The sequence below is a fragment of the Podarcis pityusensis genome (assembly GCF_964106645.2).
Source record: "Podarcis pityusensis genome assembly, chromosome: 10".
In the NCBI taxonomy this organism is placed as follows: domain Eukaryota; kingdom Metazoa; phylum Chordata; class Lepidosauria; order Squamata; family Lacertidae; genus Podarcis; species Podarcis pityusensis.
In genome coordinates this window covers 48,225,687-48,243,050 of record NC_138035.1, presented here as the reverse complement: position 1 = coordinate 48,243,050, position 17,364 = coordinate 48,225,687, and the positions used below count along the sequence as shown (strand labels likewise).

General features: G+C 38.4%; 1 protein-coding gene across 4 annotated transcripts in view; it reads left to right on the top strand.

Moving 5' to 3' along the window:
- The window catches only part of USP15 (ubiquitin specific peptidase 15), a 51,931-nt gene extending 34,849 nt beyond the window's left edge, over positions 1-17,082 (top strand). For 2 of the 4 annotated variants that reach the window (XM_081022311.1, XM_081022313.1), the window contains 15 exons: positions 703-847; positions 1,252-1,425; positions 1,880-2,038; positions 3,956-4,180; positions 6,121-6,204; positions 6,297-6,391; positions 6,873-7,064; positions 7,876-7,991; positions 8,820-9,119; positions 10,602-10,672; positions 11,204-11,319; positions 12,951-13,100; positions 14,133-14,236; positions 14,329-14,417; positions 15,205-17,082. In XM_081022311.1, coding sequence (XP_080878437.1) covers positions 703-847; positions 1,252-1,425; positions 1,880-2,038; positions 3,956-4,180; positions 6,121-6,204; positions 6,297-6,391; positions 6,873-7,064; positions 7,876-7,991; positions 8,820-9,119; positions 10,602-10,672; positions 11,204-11,319; positions 12,951-13,100; positions 14,133-14,236; positions 14,329-14,417; positions 15,205-15,390 — 2,206 coding nt within the window. In that variant the 3' untranslated portion in view covers positions 15,391-17,082. The remainder of the gene's footprint in view (positions 1-702; positions 848-1,251; positions 1,426-1,879; positions 2,039-3,955; positions 4,181-6,120; positions 6,205-6,296; positions 6,392-6,872; positions 7,065-7,875; positions 7,992-8,819; positions 9,120-10,601; positions 10,673-11,203; positions 11,320-12,950; positions 13,101-14,132; positions 14,237-14,328; positions 14,418-15,204) is intronic. The other 2 variants (XM_081022312.1, XM_081022314.1) reach the window with 1 other exon arrangement.
- The last annotated feature ends 282 nt before the right edge of the window (positions 17,083-17,364 follow it).

Here is a 17,364-nt window from a genome sequence, read left to right as displayed (position 1 = left end):
AGTGGTGGCCTTGGATATCGCAACTTCTACCTGTAATTGAAATATAATTTTGCTATTCCATTTTTTTCTTGTTTCTTTCTAACGGTAGCAAAATGTAAAATAAATATGCTCTATATTGTTGCTGTTCATGCCTAAAGTCTGAATGTGTTAAATTTGTTTGAAAAATGAATAACTAAGTGAGCTGTGGATCTGTTCTTGTTGTTCAAGGGTAGAAAGAGAGCAAAGGTAGCAGCCTGTACAGTAGTACCTTGGTTCCCGAACGTAATCCATTCCGGGAGTCTGTTCAACTCCCAAAGCTGCTTGAAAACCAAGGCGCGGCTTCTGATTGGCTGCAGGAGCTTTCTGCACTCAAGCAGAAGTTGCGTCAGATGTTCAGCTTCCCAAAAACTTTCGCAAACCAGAACACTTACTTCCGGGTTTGTGGCATTCAGGAGCTGATTTGTTTGACAACTAACCCGTTCAGGAACCAAGGTATAAGGATTGTGTTGTTTCCCCCCCCAGAGGTTAAGTGGTGGAAGAGCTTAAGGGCCTTTTCTAACTGAGTTTCAAGTACAGAATTGGCATTCTTCAGCTACACATACAGTACTTACTTAATCTAGACAGCCATTTATTTGTATTTTACTATGTAAATGTACAATTATACATATACATCACAGCTACAGATAATGCAACTACATTGTGAACTGTTCTGTTTTCTTCCAGTGTGAAAAACTCAAATTATTGCCTCCCCTCATACACTGCTTATAAGAATTATGACTACTCAGAGCCAGGAAGGCACAATGAACAGCCTGGCCTCTGTGGCCTAAGTAACTTGGGAAATACATGTTTCATGAACTCGGCAATTCAGGTAGATGTTTCAGTGTGCTTATTAGGTTGGAAAGGGTTTTTAAATGATAAAAAAGAGTTGCTCGTAGAATAATATCAAAAACCCAAAGTTGAATTTATATAGGTAAATGCCATGTTTCCGATTCTATTGTTGTGCATTCTTTAAACTCTTTTATACAGAATGGCTATTGGCAGACAAAAACATAGCTGGAATCCTGCTAAATTTATTTAGTTATATAAGCAATGATAAACTATAGGCTTTGGAAAACCAGTTGCCTCGTTAAGCTTACATAATACTTTTGTAGTGCTATGTGACGAGTGTGAAAAAGAAATGGGGACTTGATAGAAAACCATAAAAACCGAGGTTGGAATTAAATGGCTAGGCCTGTCTTGTATACATAGTATTTCATTTACATTTGTTTACAGTGTCTGAGCAACACCCCTCCACTCACAGAATACTTCCTCAATGATAAGTATCAAGAAGAGCTGAATTTTGACAATCCTTTAGGAATGCGGGGTGAAATTGCAAAATCTTATGCAGAACTCATTAAACAGATGTGGTCAGGAAAATACAGTTATGTCACTCCAAGAGCATTTAAGGTAAGAAGTAGGTCCTGGTATGTTCAGATTTGTGTTTATAGATGGTATATGACTTTGCAATAGAGTGAGACTGTTAAAAAGTGGAAATGTATTAATTGAATGTTTTCTTTATTATTATTTTTTAAATGAATCAATGGACACTGAAATACATTTAAAATGTTTTAATTCTGTTGTTGCTCTCCTTGTGTCTTTCTCTAGACACTTATATCTAGCCAATTTCTGTTCTCTCTGTAGCTCAGTTGGTAGAGATGAGACTCTTAATCTCAGAGGGGAAATAATTCCTATAGTCAACAGCAATCCCCTTTCCTTGCCCCCAAGTCCTACTGCACACTACTTCAATAGTGTATTTTAACAAACTATGCGAGAGAGAATATATTTTTACCATCTGTTCTTAAAGCTCAGTTACATCATGTCAAGTGGCACCAGCATAGTAATCTTGTGGTGTTATCTCTAGACACAGGTAGGACGATTCGCACCACAGTTTTCTGGATATCAGCAACAAGATTGCCAAGAACTTCTAGCCTTTCTTCTTGATGGCCTACATGAAGACTTGAATCGTATTAGGAAAAAGCCTTATATTCAATTAAAAGATGCTGATGGTAGGCCTGATAAGGTAAATGTTGATTTCATTGCAATATATTTAGAATATTAATCCAAAAGTATATAAAAATATATTGTCAACCCATAAGCAGCTGAAATTTGGAATAGAACTCAAAGAGGCATACAGTGGTACCTCAGGTTACATACGCTTCAGGTTACATATGCTTCAGATTAAAGACTCCGCTAACCCAGAAATAGTACCTCAGGTTAAGAACTTTGCTTCAGGATGAGAACAGAAATCGTGCTCCGGCGGCGCGGCGGCAGCAGGAGACCCCATTAGCTAAAGTGGTGCTTCAGGTTAAGAACAGTTTCAGGTTATGAACGGACCTCCGGAACTTAACCCGAGGTACCACTGTACTATATTGCTGTCACCAAACTCAGACAATTACTTAAACTCTCAAAGGTAATTAAAATGAACTAATGAAACTGAAGCAGAATGTGTATACTATTGATTTTTCAAAAAAGGCAGTTGCCGCTTTTCACAGTTGTGACTTTTACTTTGTTGATAGACAAAAGCGAACCAGCTGGACATAAGTTAAGCTTTGAGTGATCTTGTTAAAGAACAAGCAAGCTGTGAACTCCACAAAGGAGTGCTTGCCAGTACAGTTGTACCTTGGTTTTAGAACAGAATGTGTTCCGGAAGTCTGTCCGACTTCCAAAACATTCGGAAGCCAAGACGCAACTTCCAGTTGGCTGCAGAAGCGTTCTGCAGCCAATTGGAAGCCGCGCCGGATGTTCGGCTTCCAAGGCAAATTTCACAAACTGGAACACCTACTTCTGGGTTTGCGATGTTCGAGTTCCGAGTTGTTCGTGAACTAAGCTGTTCGAAAACCAAGGTATGACTGTAGATGAATTTAACAAAGAGAGTAGAAATTGAAACCTATAGGTTAGTGGCAGACTGCTTAGGGGGGCATTAAGTTACAGTGGTACCTCGGTTTACAAACTTACTTCATTCCAGAGGTCTGTTGTTAACCCAAAACCGTTCTTAACTTGAGGCGCATTTTTGCTAATGGGGCCTGCTGCTGCGCCGCCGGCGCGTGATTTCCATTCTCAACCTGAGGCAAAGTTCTCAACCCGAGGTACTACTTCTGGGTGAGTGGAGTTTGTAACCCGAAGCGTTTGTAACCCGAGGTACCACTGTATTTCGAAAGGGCTAATTCCATTTAAAATATTTGGTAGTTTTATTACTGTAATAGAAATCTTAGCCAAGGCTCTAGTTTCCACTGATACTTGAAGACTTTCCTTTTAATACCTTGACATTCCTATACAGGAAATTGTTTACTTAAAGCATTTGTGCCCCGCTCCCAGAGCGACTTAGAGACAAATAAAAAAGCAAGTAGACTGAGGTGCTATGGTCATGATGACTATAGAACCTCCAGAACCAAAGGCAGTATTCCTCTGAATACCAGTTGCTTGTGAATCATGAATCAGTGGTATTGTTTCGCTAGTCTCATGTCCTGTTTGGGGGGCGGGGGGGGGGCTTTCCAAGGGTATCTGGTTGACTACTATGAGAACGGAATGCTAGATAAGATAGCAGTATCTCTTACATTCTTAGTAGTATTAGAGTGGCTTTAATATAGAAGAGAGACACAATCTAAGTCTGGGTTACTCTGCAGCTGTTTTATTTCCTTGAGCCTTTTCTGTATGAAAAACATTTGGATGTTTCTCATAATAAAAGCTCCAGATAATTGGGAGGTGGTAAATGCCATATCCCAGCTTTCTGCTAACTTGAGGAAGCCCTACCATTCTTGCCTTTCATGGTGTTTTCTAATGCCCTTTGCTTAAAATAACTTGGCCCTTCTAATTCATGTGGTCCCTGTCGGTTGGTGCTAATCATTACACACTCATGCCCTGTTCAATACATTCAGGTGTTATAAAACAGTTCATGGGGGGCAAAAATACATTATTTCAAACATTTGCTTTTACTTAGGTGGTTGCTGAAGAAGCTTGGGAGAACCATTTGAAGAGAAACGATTCCATCATTGTAGATATATTCCACGGACTTTTTAAATCAACCCTAGTTTGTCCAGAATGTGCTAAGATCTCCGTAACATTTGACCCCTTTTGTTACTTGACTCTTCCACTACCCATGAAAAAAGAACGCACTTTGGAAGTTTATTTAGTTAGAATGGATCCGCTTGCCAAACCTATGCAGGTGAGAAGTATAGTATTTACACATGTTCTGACTTTCATGGTCTACTAGGGAATAAATTGTAATTTGCTTCTTTCAGGTGAATTAAATATACCTGCCTTATGTAACAATTCCCTGTTCCTCATGGTAGACATGTGTACTCTGCCTGTACTACCTTGAATAGCAGCAGAGTTCATGAAGTCCTTGAAAGCAACGTTTGACCAATATTTTGTTTCCTTGCTTTTAGTGTTTAAATTGTTCTAACTTTATTCTCTAATCCCTGGCATTTTGTGTCATTGGATTTCTGTTTTGAAGCTATGTACTAATTATAGTTGCACATTACAGCAAAAAATCTTGCAGCTGATAAAGGAAATTGATATGTCTGCTTATATTATGAAAAAGAACAGAAGAAATGTAGCAGGTATTCTGAGTCAAGCCCCTTTTGATTATTGTTAGGGCCCAATCAATTCTTGTGTTGATTGTAGTTCGTGTTAGAAACAGAGATATGAAAGCTAGGCGCTAAATGGCACCTTAAACCTAGGCTATGGGCGCAACAACAGAACGTGTAGGCACGCTTTTCTTTATAACAATAATATAAAGCTGAAAATATTATGTTTATTTTTCACATGGTCTAGTCTTTCTCCTGCCCACCCCCCTAATATTCTTAAGAGGGTCTCTTCTCCAGTCTTCAGAGAGTAGCTGGAAGTGGGGAGGCAGAAAGAGGTCCTCCTTTCCTTCCACTTCACAGTTTTAATCTGAAATATTAGGCCCAGAGCTCAGAAATGGCTTGTGCTAATGAAATTCCCTATTGCAAAATGCACCTAGAGCAATGGGAGTTTCGAACACTGATCGTAGTTGTTCATTGTGTATGTATCTCAAACCTGCATCGTTTGCCTGCGTTAAAAAATTCTGCTGCCATAGTGACCAGATACAACCATTATAAATAGTGCAAGCTAAGCGTGTGTGTGTTTATTTTCTACATTGATGAATATCTGCTTTTGTTCATTAAATTGACTTGTTTGACATATAATTTCTCAAGGAGGCAGAATTTATAAATAGACACACAATGCATAAACACAAGCAATAAAAAAGGGTGATCATCAGATGATCTAGTAGATGATAGCACTTGTTTATAAGTGAAATCTACAACGAAGAAAGATGGTAATGCTTTACTACAGGCTGGAAAGGAGCTGGGTGTGTTTGGAAGGCAAGAAAGAAAATGCAAGTTGGAAGATGACAGCTTTGAGATGGGACATGGCCTGCTCCTTACATCCAAAATGCAGCGTTACAGTTGTCCCCTGCAACACACACACAAGCTATCAGAGATTGGTGTCCTAGGCTTCTGGGTGACCCTTACCTCAGTATGTCAAAGTCAACTGAGCTCATAGGCTATGAAAATGTATTTTTAAGGGGAAATAATGTGGTGATTTATAGCAGATCAACTATCCTTTCTATATGGAGACCTTAGTTGCACCAAGTTCTAGGTAACTGGAAAGGTGGAAATTATTTTGGAATCTCTGGTTTTCCACAGTAGAAAACTGAGTTTGGCTTAACCAATAATATTCCGAAATTTGAATATTAAAAAGAAAGTAAGAATCAGCACTTGGCATTTAGCACGGATGCCTCTTAGTTTGGCTAAATATAGGTTTGCCTGCTTAATCTGTGGTTGCCCAGTAACCGATTGTTCATAGGATCCTATGAAATTTCCTAACTAGTTTGAACCATTTGGTTCTAATCAAAATTCTTCCCCTTTCCATGTGTGGAATTAGACGCTTTGAAATTTAGATATATACATAAACAACAGCTTTATTTATACTGGCAAATCTCAGCTAGATACGTTTCTTAGGGCACTTCTTCCTTCTCATAGCCAATCTCATAGTCACATCAATGTATAAAGTTGGAAGTTATATTAAGTTGCCTTTCCGCTTTCTTATTAATGACACTGTTTGCATTTTATTTTTTAGTATAAAGTAGTAGTTCCAAAAATTGGAAATATACAGGATCTCTGCACAGCATTATCAACTTTGTCTGGGGTGGCTGCAGATAAGGTATGGTGCTCAATGGACAAATGTAGATCATGTTTAATGTTGTCTGACTTCCTAAGCAAATTCAAGTGATACGTATTCTGTTTCTTTTTTAGATGATAGTTACTGATATATACAATCATAGGTTCCATAGGATATTTGCAATGGATGAAAATCTGAGTAGTATTATGGAGCGTGATGACATTTATGTGTAAGTAGAAAACGAACTTAATCTAAACGGTATTCCGTTTGTCATGAATTTCATGTGGTTTCGTCTACTAAATAATAATAATGATAATTTATTATTTATACCCCGTCCATCTGGCCGAGTTTCCCTGGCCACTCTGGGCGTCTTCCAGTCGAGTGTTAAAAACAATACAGCATTAGATATTAAAAACTTCCCTAAACAGGGCTGCCTTCAGATGTCTTTTAAAGATAAGATAGCTACTTATTTCCTTCACATCTGAAGGGAGGGCGTTCCACAGGGCGGGCGCCACTACCGAGAAGGCCCTCTGTCTGGTTCCCTGTAACCTCACTTCTCGCAATGAGGGAACTGCCAGAAGGCCCTCAGCACTGGTTCTCAGTGTCTGGGCTGAACGATGGGGGTGGAGACGTTCCTTCATTGACTGCTTGGCAAAATTGTGTGATTTATGTCACTATGTTTAATTGTGTGGGTCTGTATTCTGCCTTAGATTTGAAATTGGCATCAACAGAACTGAAGACACGGAGCAAATTGTGATTCCAGTTTGTTTAAGGGAGAAGTTTCGGCACAGCGGTTACAGCCACCACAGTGGTTCCACACATTTTGGTCAGCCTTTCCTTATAGCAGTGCCTAGAAACAATACTGAAGATAAGCTGTATAATCTTCTGCTTTTGAGAATGTGGTAAGCGTACAAGAGAAATGCTGGGAATGCACTCCTAATTGCACTAAGAATGTATGTCACATATTTGGACATTGCTAACCTAGACGCCATGAAGGAAACGCAGGGCTGTGTTAGGTCACCTGGATGCCAGAACAAAGCTAAAGCTAGCAGGGATGATCACAATTGAAAAAGACCTTTGATCCTCCCTGCTTACCATTCATTACACTCCTGATATGTTAGAGGGGGCAGGGAGGGATAACAAAAAACAGTAAAGAAGTAAATAGTCTGAGCATATGCAGATTCACTTTAATCCAATCTTCATGATGGCTTAAGGAAAACTTCTAGTGCTTCTCTGCTAAACATGTTTATTTGGGAATAAGCATCATTTTGTTGCAGACAATGATATATTTTAAAAGTAAGAACAATAAAAGGAGCATCTATAATTATGTAAGCTGTTTGGATTGTTTTGGGTGGAGCCCTGGACTTTGGCCATAGTTGCACAACCATTAGTGTCACAATTGTGCCTGATCCTTTTAATTTTTTTCCTTGCAAATACACTAACGAGTTAGAATAAATGTAAAATATTTCGGAAGGATAGCTTGGTATAGTAACCGCTTGTGTTTCTACAGTAATAGCAGTTATTGTTCTCTTACACAGCTTCGTGAAAGAGGAGTACTGCTCACATGGAGGATGGGAGGAAAGTTATATTGTGCATCACCTTGTTTTGTTTTGTCTTAAGATGTTTCACTATTTGTTACTTGGGGAAATGATGAAACATTTTTTTAAAAAAATATTTTTTAAAAAAAATTGTGTAACAATTGATGTGTTCCAGCCGATATGTGAAAACTTCTACTGAAACAGAAGACACCGAAGCATCCTTGCAGTGCTGCAAGGACAATGGTATCAATGGTAATGGCCCAAATGGAATTCATGAAGAAGGATCCCCAAGTAAGACCTGAATTATCAATAGCTGCCTAAAGCTTTGGTTCAGTTTTGAAAGGTGCTCTGAAACCTGCCTTGATTGTTGTAAACCTCCCATTAAATCTCTAGCACTTTTGGATCTCAGGAACCACATTACAGAAACAGACAAAACACTTGTGGTGGGTCCATATTTCTTGCGTGTCAAGGCCCTGAGCCCTCCCCCATTTGTTGAATAAGAAAACACATGGACACCAGTCTTTTAGGTTAATGGGCTAATTAAGGCCACAACTTTATTGGTTACAGAATGCAGCATATGAGTGGCATTGGCTTAGGCACTGGAATTGAACCGACTATATCTGACTCCTGCCCGCCATGCAGGTAGTCCGGTAAGGGTCAACCACCAGTAAGGGGAGCACTGATGATGTACATCAACTAAGAGCTCCCCCAGGGTCCCAGATGGGGTTGTGGCATGGCCCTAGCCCATACCCGGGCTTTGGATGAGATCCACAGCCCTGGATCCCTTTAACGGAATACCCTTAAAGAGGAGGGGCAGGTGATGGCCACAACCTGCCCTCCCATAAACCAGGTTTTACCAATGCCTAACTGCCAAACCCTACAAAGTTGTGACGATTGCTATGAGGTAGGCGAAAACCACATGGCTGGTGCCAATTTGCCAAGTGGAAAAATTCCTACCAGGCCCCCTCAACAGGCGACCAACCAAGGTCCATAGCAAGGCCAAGATGTCAAACGTATGAAAAAAGGGTGGAAGGGCGGGAGATCCACTGAAGCAGGAACCAAAAGGGAGAACTAAATTCACAATGATGTGAGATGTGTAACGTTCTGTGTAAATGACAGGCGGTGCCGCTATATCCTCCATCCCAGGTGAAATGGAAACTGACGAACAAGATGATGAATCCAGCCAGGATCAGGAACTTCCTTCTGAAAATGAAAACAGCCAGTCAGAAGACTCTGTTGGAGGGGACAATGATTCCGAGAATGGATTATGCACAGAGGACTCCTGCAAAGATCAACTTATAGGGCACAAAAAGCGATTGTTCACATTCCAGTTTAATAGTTTAGGCAATACTGACATCAATTATGTTAAAGATGACACCAGGCATATTAGATTTGATGACAGGCAACTTAGGCTAGATGGTAAGTTGTTGTTTTTTATAGTGGGGTAGCTTTGATTCTACTCCATTCTGTTGTTAACATTTCCTGTTAAAATGTTCTGTGTATTTTGTTGCTTTGCTGTTTATTTTTATCCTTTGTTTTGGGGCAAGCTCCTGAATGCTGATTACGATAAAAAAAAATCAAACCGTCATATAATAAAATGGAGATAAAATTGAAAATAGAGAACCAGCAGTAAAATAAAATAAAAAGCTTGGTGGAATAAGGACGTCTTTAGGGACCACAGAAAGCCCGCAAGGGATGGGGCCAAGCATGGTTCTTGAGTAAGGGAACTTCAGAAGTATGGGGCCGCTACTGAAAAAGCCCTGTATCAGGTGCTTGCCAAGCTGTTTGAGCACAGTGAAAGGTGCGAGATCAGGCCTCCCACACTTGATTTTGAGTCATGGGCAGGTTCATGTGCTTGTAGGTGGTCCAAATAACTTGTTCTATGGGTTGAAGCAGTAGTCTTCCAACGGCTCCAGCAAGGACCACCATCACCCTAAGACTGTGCCTCCAAGTCCTACTCTGGGAAGACAGCCTAGAACAGGGGTCAACCTTTTTATACCTACTGCCCACTAATGCATCTTTCTTGATGGTAAAATTTCCTTACCACCCACCAGTGCTCGATGGAAGGGGGATTCAGCTTGTGCCGTAGAACCCCCTACCGCCCACCTAGAATCCTGAAATGCCCACTGGTAGGCGGTAGGGACCAGGTTGACAACCCCTGGCCTAGAAGGATACTATGGTCAGTGGTATCAAAAGGCACAAGGAGGCTTTCCCCACCCCCCCTGAGAACTTCTTTTAAGTCCATTCCCAAAAGATACACGAGTTTTCAGGCTTCCTGTGTTGGTTTGCACCATTTTTTTCAATTATTATTTATGTCCCACCCTTCAATTAAATTCCAAGAGCAGCATACACTAGAAAAAAATTTAAAAACCATTTTAAAAGATAGAAACATTACAGAATAAAAGCAGTTTCTGAGCTGTCTTCAAAGACAGTCTTGCATATAACTCGTTATATCACAACGTTAACACATTACATTAGCTCTAATCTAGAGATTCCCAAAACATGGTTAGCTGAGGTTTGGCTACTGTGTCTTAGTTTGGTTGCAATTGATACCTAAACTGGATATAGTATATCAGATGGGTGTGTATACAAACTTGGCAAACGGTTAGCAAGTCTTGTCCCTTTTAGACAGTATTCTATCTGGAGATGACTGTGTACTACTAAGTGCCTACGTTGTATCTAGCGGGTACAAAGCCCAGGGCAATGTACTAAAAGGATAAACAACAAAATTATATATGTGATTAAAACAAATGCAGAACAAAAATATTCATGAAGTAACTTTTTTTTAAACCCATGTAAGCCACTTAATATGTTTGGGTTGGTACTTATAGGACTATTATTATTATTATTTATTAAAATAAATACAGCATTTTTAAAGGAGGTTTCTACTCTTCTGTTTAGAAAGATCTTTCTTGGCTTTGGATTGGGACCCCGAATATAAAAAGCGATTCTTCGATGAAAATGCTGCTGAGGTATGTGATTTTTTGTAAAAAATAATAATATTCTGGTTGAATTAAGGAGTAGGCTGAAATGGCCATCCCTAACTCGCCACCCTGTTCAGAGGTGGGTAACTGGGGGCATCCAACTCAGGGGCCACAACTTGAGAACTCAAAAGGATTTCAGGGAACGGAGCTTATTGATCTGGTAGCAGAGAAGATTCTTCCCTCTTTTTTGCTTTCACCTTCTGTACCAGCATAGTAAGCTCCCTCTCACCCAAACCAGCAGAAATCACTTTGCGCCATCATTTGATTTTGGGGGTTGTCCTAAATGCTCCCCCCCAAATCAGACATATTCCAAAACAGGGCAAAAGGACACCAAGCCTAGGGAACGGTAAATTCTTTCGAAATAATTTAGCATAGTTCAATATAGGGAAAGTTTGTTTTCCATTTGGGTTAGCTTTTCCAGAATTGGGAGCTTGTAGACCTTGTTTTATAGTAAGACAACATCACTAAAATGAGTTTTGTTTTATTTGTTCTCTTAACGCAAGAAATACTTCTCTTTAGGATTTTGAAAAACATGAGAGCGTGGAATATAGACCTCCCAAAAAGCCCTTTGTGAAATTAAAAGATTGCATTGAATTGTTCACAACAAAGGAAAAGCTAGGTGCTGAAGACCCATGGTAAGAGCAATTGCTTAATGAGTGTGAATGGGTAGAAGGAAAGGGGTTAGAGGGGGGAGATTGCACAGCACTCATCAGATTGTATCCCTGACAATGCAAGAGGCTCAAATTTTACCCCAGCTTCAGTTTCAAGTCCTGCTCTAAAGAGGGCTAAGCCTCAAGTATGGGGTCCCCTACCAGGGTCATTCCATATCAAGTGATTCAACTTTTTTATCTTGTGTCATTCAATTTTCTTAATATTTTGTACACTTTTTGACTGATCAAAACTCAGTTTAAATCTAAAATTTTATTTTTAAAAAAATCTCGTCCCGTTTGTGAGTTATGAGGGTTTGAAATTTCTAGAAATTGACAATTTTGGCCTTGCCAGACTACAGAAAAACCTTAAAAGCTCAGCCTAGAATTGAGATACGTCAAAACTAAAAACACCGATCTCTTCATGGACTTTAATATGATATGTCACATGATGCACTTACTTTAAAATTTAAATTTAAGTGACAAAATTTAACATTTTTTAAAGGGATTTTAAAAATTATATGATTAAATTTTTCCCCAAAAAAGTTATTGATTATTTAATATTTCTAAGAGCTACTGGCAAAATTTCATGTTCAGATCTCGGTGGGATCACATTTTAAAAAAAAATACTTTGTATATACATGTCTGCCTTATTGGGTTCTATTTAGGATAAATTGGAGTAAAATATTTCTTCTGTGACAAGACTTCAAACTATAATATCAGTTACATTTCTTTAAAAAGTTACTCAATTAAAAGGTATCTGAAAAACTAGTCAGGCTTTTCTTTTTAAAACGTATACCAAAGCCAAGTGAAAGCTTGCTATATTGCATGTTAGAATTAACACTTTGAAAGAATTCTTGCTAGGAGAGATGGGTCCACATATTTCTTCCATTAGCGAGAGAAGTGAGGCAAGAAACACATGAGCCTAAATCTTCTCCTTTTTGTTAAGAAAAAAATTGAAAATATCTAACGGGACATATGTGACTCAAATCCATAAAGACTTCAGTTATAAATGCAACTTCCCCCGTGTGTTTTTTAGGCCTTGGACAGTATAGATATGCTTAAGAGCTAGAGAAACCTTTGCTAGCTTGATGCCTTTCATATGTTTTGGACATATTTACAGGGATTGACAGGAGTTGTATTTCAAAACATCTGGAAGGCACCAGCTGGCGAAGGTTGAGCAGAGCCAATATGCAGGCCAGAAATAACTTATGTCTGAAGAGCTAGGATTAGTCATTCATTTACCCATCACCTTTTATGTTAACCCTATTAGGAGTGGTAAAGCATTCCGTTTGCATAGGCTTCAGAAGAAACAGAAGCAGGGGATCTCTCCAGATCACACTGTTAATTAGGATCATGAATTTAAATAAGTAGATGTTTAGTTTATTAAGTATAGGCCCTAAAGCCGATGTGTGGAACATGTGTCCTTGGACTCCCAAACCCCACCAGCCTCTGTCAGGATGGAATCTGGAGTGCCACAGGTTGCCAGCCCCCGATCTAAAGAATACCTTCGTATTTGTCAAGACGAGCTTTACTCAGTCATGGAGAAGCATTAATTACATGATGTTTTAATTTCACTGTGACGCAAAACTTTGACTTGAAATGTGTTTTTCTTGTAGGTATTGCCCAAATTGTAAAGAACACCAGCAAGCTACCAAAAAGCTAGACTTGTGGTCGCTGCCACCAGTACTGGTAGTGCATTTAAAACGTTTTTCTTACAGCAGATACATGAGAGATAAGTTGGATACTTTGGTTGACTTCCCTATAACGTAAGAAAACCATATTTAACAACAATTAAATAGTTTAGTTTTTTTCTGTTTTGTTTTGATTTATTTATTTAATTTATTGATTATGCAGGCTTAACTCACTGTGAACACAACAAAGCATTTTCCAGGTGCCCTAAAAGAATAATTTGCTTAGCATAAGTTGCATTTGCCTTGCTTACAGTCAAGGTTACTACAGCTAAGACATTTTCAGTGCTGTAACATAGCTTTCATTGATGTTGCACAACCTGCTCTTCACTGCTCCAAATTAAAAATGACCCCTGTGTTTTCCTAGCAGTGGGCTACCCTGCTAATTAGTTTCTGTCCAAACAATTCCTCAGATATTAATGTACGGTCCTATCATTCTAATCTTAAATACATTTTCAGTTGTGACTTCAGTAAGGCTTGGAAGAAAGTTCTTATTGATAGTGTTGCCTAGAGTAAAAATGCCCCTTTAAAAGCTTTCTACATGAATGAGCAGTTAATATTTGAGGATTGCTTGATTTTAGTTATTTAGTACATTTCTATCTTCCACGGAACTCAAGGTAGAATACATTGCTCTTCCAGATCCCATTTTTATATTCACAACATCCTGTTGAGATAGGCTCAAGTGAGCATCATGGATTTAGCTCAGGCATAGGCAAACTCTGCCCTCCAGATGTTTTGAGACTACAATTCCCATCATCCCTGACCTCTGGTCCTGTTAGCTAGATATGATGGGAATTGTAGTTCAACAACATCTGGCGGGTCAGAGTTTGCCTATGCCTAATTTAGCTGTTCTTTCTAGTCCTGGTCTGACACTCTAACCACTAAATAGGCTGGCTTCTCCCATTTCTTCTTTAACAAGGACGCCCAGTAAATATAAGTGTGTATGAAAATGCCTTGATGAATACGTACCAGTTAAAAGACCTACATCTGTTGCTTTGCATAAGGTTTGGAGTGAGTGCTTTGTCTCAGTTGTGTTGAAATCAGATGTAAAACCTGCAACCAGTTCTTGAATATAAATCCAGAATTAATGAGATACTTTCTTTGAAACAGTGATTTGGATATGTCGGAATTCCTTATTAATCCAAATGCTGGGCCTTGCCGCTATAATTTGATTGCAGTTTCAAACCACTATGGAGGAATGGGTGGAGGGCATTGTAAGTAATTTAGTTTGTTCATAAGATAATACATTTCTTTATTGTGGCCTGTTATTAGCACTTTAAGGGAAAATATTCTTGTCCTATCCTAGACACTGCTTTTGCAAAAAATAAAGATGATGGAAAATGGTACTACTTTGATGACAGTAGCGTGTCCACTGCATCTGAGGAACAAATAGTGGCAAGTATATTTTATTTTCCTAGAAACAAGACGTAACATGGACTTGCATATATATTTTAGTAAGAAAATAATTTGCAACAGGGATAATCAGGAGTTAAATACGGATCTCCTGGTGGATTTCTGAGCAAGGATTTCTGACTCTCAACATAATAATGGCAATGACAAAATAACTTCCCCACCCCACCCACATTACATTTCTGAAATGGGAATTACCAGAAGTCGGGTTTTTGTGTGGAAGAACTGTGAGCTCAGTTCTGTTCTAAACTCAGAACAAATTTCTGGTCCCATGATTTTTTTTTTAATCTGAGAGTTGAATCCAACCAATTTTTACTCACAGTAGGCCTATCAAATAATGGCATGACATTACTTAGGTCCACTCATTTCAGTGAATCTACTCTGAGTAAAAGTTGCCTTTGGTTGGTTATATTTAAAAAACAAAAAGCAAAAGAGCTCCCACAAACCTGAAGTCTGCCCACCCCGATTTACAATGTAATTTGAAATAGCAGTATGCCAAAATGTTACGTACTTAGTACTTTGGCTTGAAGAACAGCCTTGGAAATCTAGAAAGGCTTACCAAATGAGTAATACGTTCTTCAATAGAAAGCAGTTGCGGAAAGGTTTAATTATGTCAGTTCATAAATACCAATATGAATTTGGGTGCCGTAGTGAAAAACAGTACAAATACAGAATCCTTTCTGTGAATACCATTGTCGGCTTTCTGGGCCTTTGTTTTTCAACCTATGAAAATGGAGATAATACTAAAACTTGGTTGTTCCTTATTTTGCAGTCCAAAGCAGCATATGTGCTCTTCTACCAGAGACAGGACACAATAAGTGGAACTGGCTTTTTTCCTCTTGACCGGGAAACTAAACAAGGTGCTTCTGCCGCCACAGGCATCCCATTAGAGAGTGATGAAGACAGTAACGAGAATGACAACGATATAGAGAATGAAAATTGTATGCACACTAACTAATGGAAGACCTAGAAGCCATACAGAGAAAAACTTTCTTGTGGGAGATACCTACTAAAGCATTGAAATTACCCACCAAATTCAAAATAAAATCTGAGATGGGAAATTTCAGATGACAGAATGTAAATCCTTATTACATTTTAACTTGTGCAGTACTTGAAGTGAAACACAATGAAAACGTTAACAGAATTTGTCTCCTATTACCTTTACAATCTTGTATTCACAAGCTATATACGTATAGGAAATCACAAATAAACCCCTTTACAATTTCTGCTGCAGTTTGGATGAATTATGGATTTTTTGTTTCGGATGCGAGTTATTATCAACAATTTGTGGATTTGGTTTTTGTGTAACACCACAAGAATATTACTGCCAAGCCTTTATTTTTGGATAGGTGTGTCCATATACATGTAACAAACTTCAATTTGCCTAGTATATGTGACCAATAAGTGCAGCAGTATTCTTGCAACACCAAATTTTCAAGTTTATCCCTGAAATAAACGTTGATTAAAAAGAAACTTAATCATGATAGAAAATAACTTGGAAAAGGTGTTTTAACCTTTTGTGGTATAAGTAAACTTCCAGAATATTATGTTCATCTTACTGCTGCTGTGGAACAGGTTCTGGATTTCATGCTGCATTAAGGAATTGAATTTTTCAATTAAATGTAAGTATCCCTCATTGCTTGTTGGATCTACTTTGTAAACATAATTCCTGTTACCTTGCTTATAAGATGTGCGTAATTTTAATCTGGTGTCAGTCCAAAAATTTTAATTGTGCTGTAAAAGTCCCCACCCCACCCCATTTTTGGTAGTTTGGCAATTTTGCAAACTACATGCCGTGTAATAGGGTCCGATTTTTAATAGTATACTGTATTCATAGTAACGACTGTGCATCAAGCTTAGATGACTTTTCCATATAACTTGCCTTCAAATTGTTAATGGGCAACTGGTTTAAAGGTAGGTCTGTTAATTTTCATGTGCGTTCTTGGTGGAATTCACCATAGCCTTACATCTTATCTCAAAAAAGGTAACTTTATTATAGAAGATTTGGCATTTGCATGTTCAAGAGTCAGAACCTGTACAGTAAGTAGATAAAGCATACATACCTTGAATTGGATTTTAATTAACTGTGTTCAAGAAGTCTGGGATGCCAAAAATAAGTGTAACAGTTTGAAACATTTTTTTTATTTGCTGCTTTCCCTTTGATATAGTTGGAAGAATGTATTGTTGATTCATATACAATACTGCCTTTGACAGGAACTCCCTAAGTGTGGAGGCCCACTTCACATATCTACTACCTGAAGTCCCACCATTGTTAAAAGCAAAAAGTATGATCTTCACTTGAACTAATCAAATACAATAAGTTATAAATTGTGTATTGTAAATAAAGTTCACTCTGTGAGTGCACATTTTGGTAAATTATTTATTTATGTTAGCATTTGAAAGTTTAAAATTGCATTTGACCAGGATAAAAAAATTAGGTTTGTGGACATGGCTTTGCTTTATACTTTGATATTAAAAGCTGGTGTTTCATCCTGGTATTTTAAAGCTGCTTTCTGTTTTTTTAAATGTAAGCTTAGCCTCCTGCATGACAGAGGTTAAAAAATTGTCTGCACTTGAGTTCACTTGGGTTTACATTTGAAATGCGCATGTTTTATTTATAAAAATTTCAATAAAGCTATTCAAGGCCTTATTTAGTCTTTTCATTTTTCTTTTACTAGGAAGTTTTTGGTAATGGATCGCCACATGTTGTCAAATATATTATATTACCATGGGTTGTAAAAAGGACACTGACAATATAAATATCTAGTTCCTACTACAGGGAACTAGATAAAAAATACCTATAACTAGAAAGTCCCGCCATCTTGAAGTACCAGCAATTCAAGGAGTTGACAAACATTCTAAAAAACCATGTGGGCAGAGTTCTTCCTGAACTCTTCAGAATGCATAGAAGGGCTAAATATCTGAATGGTCC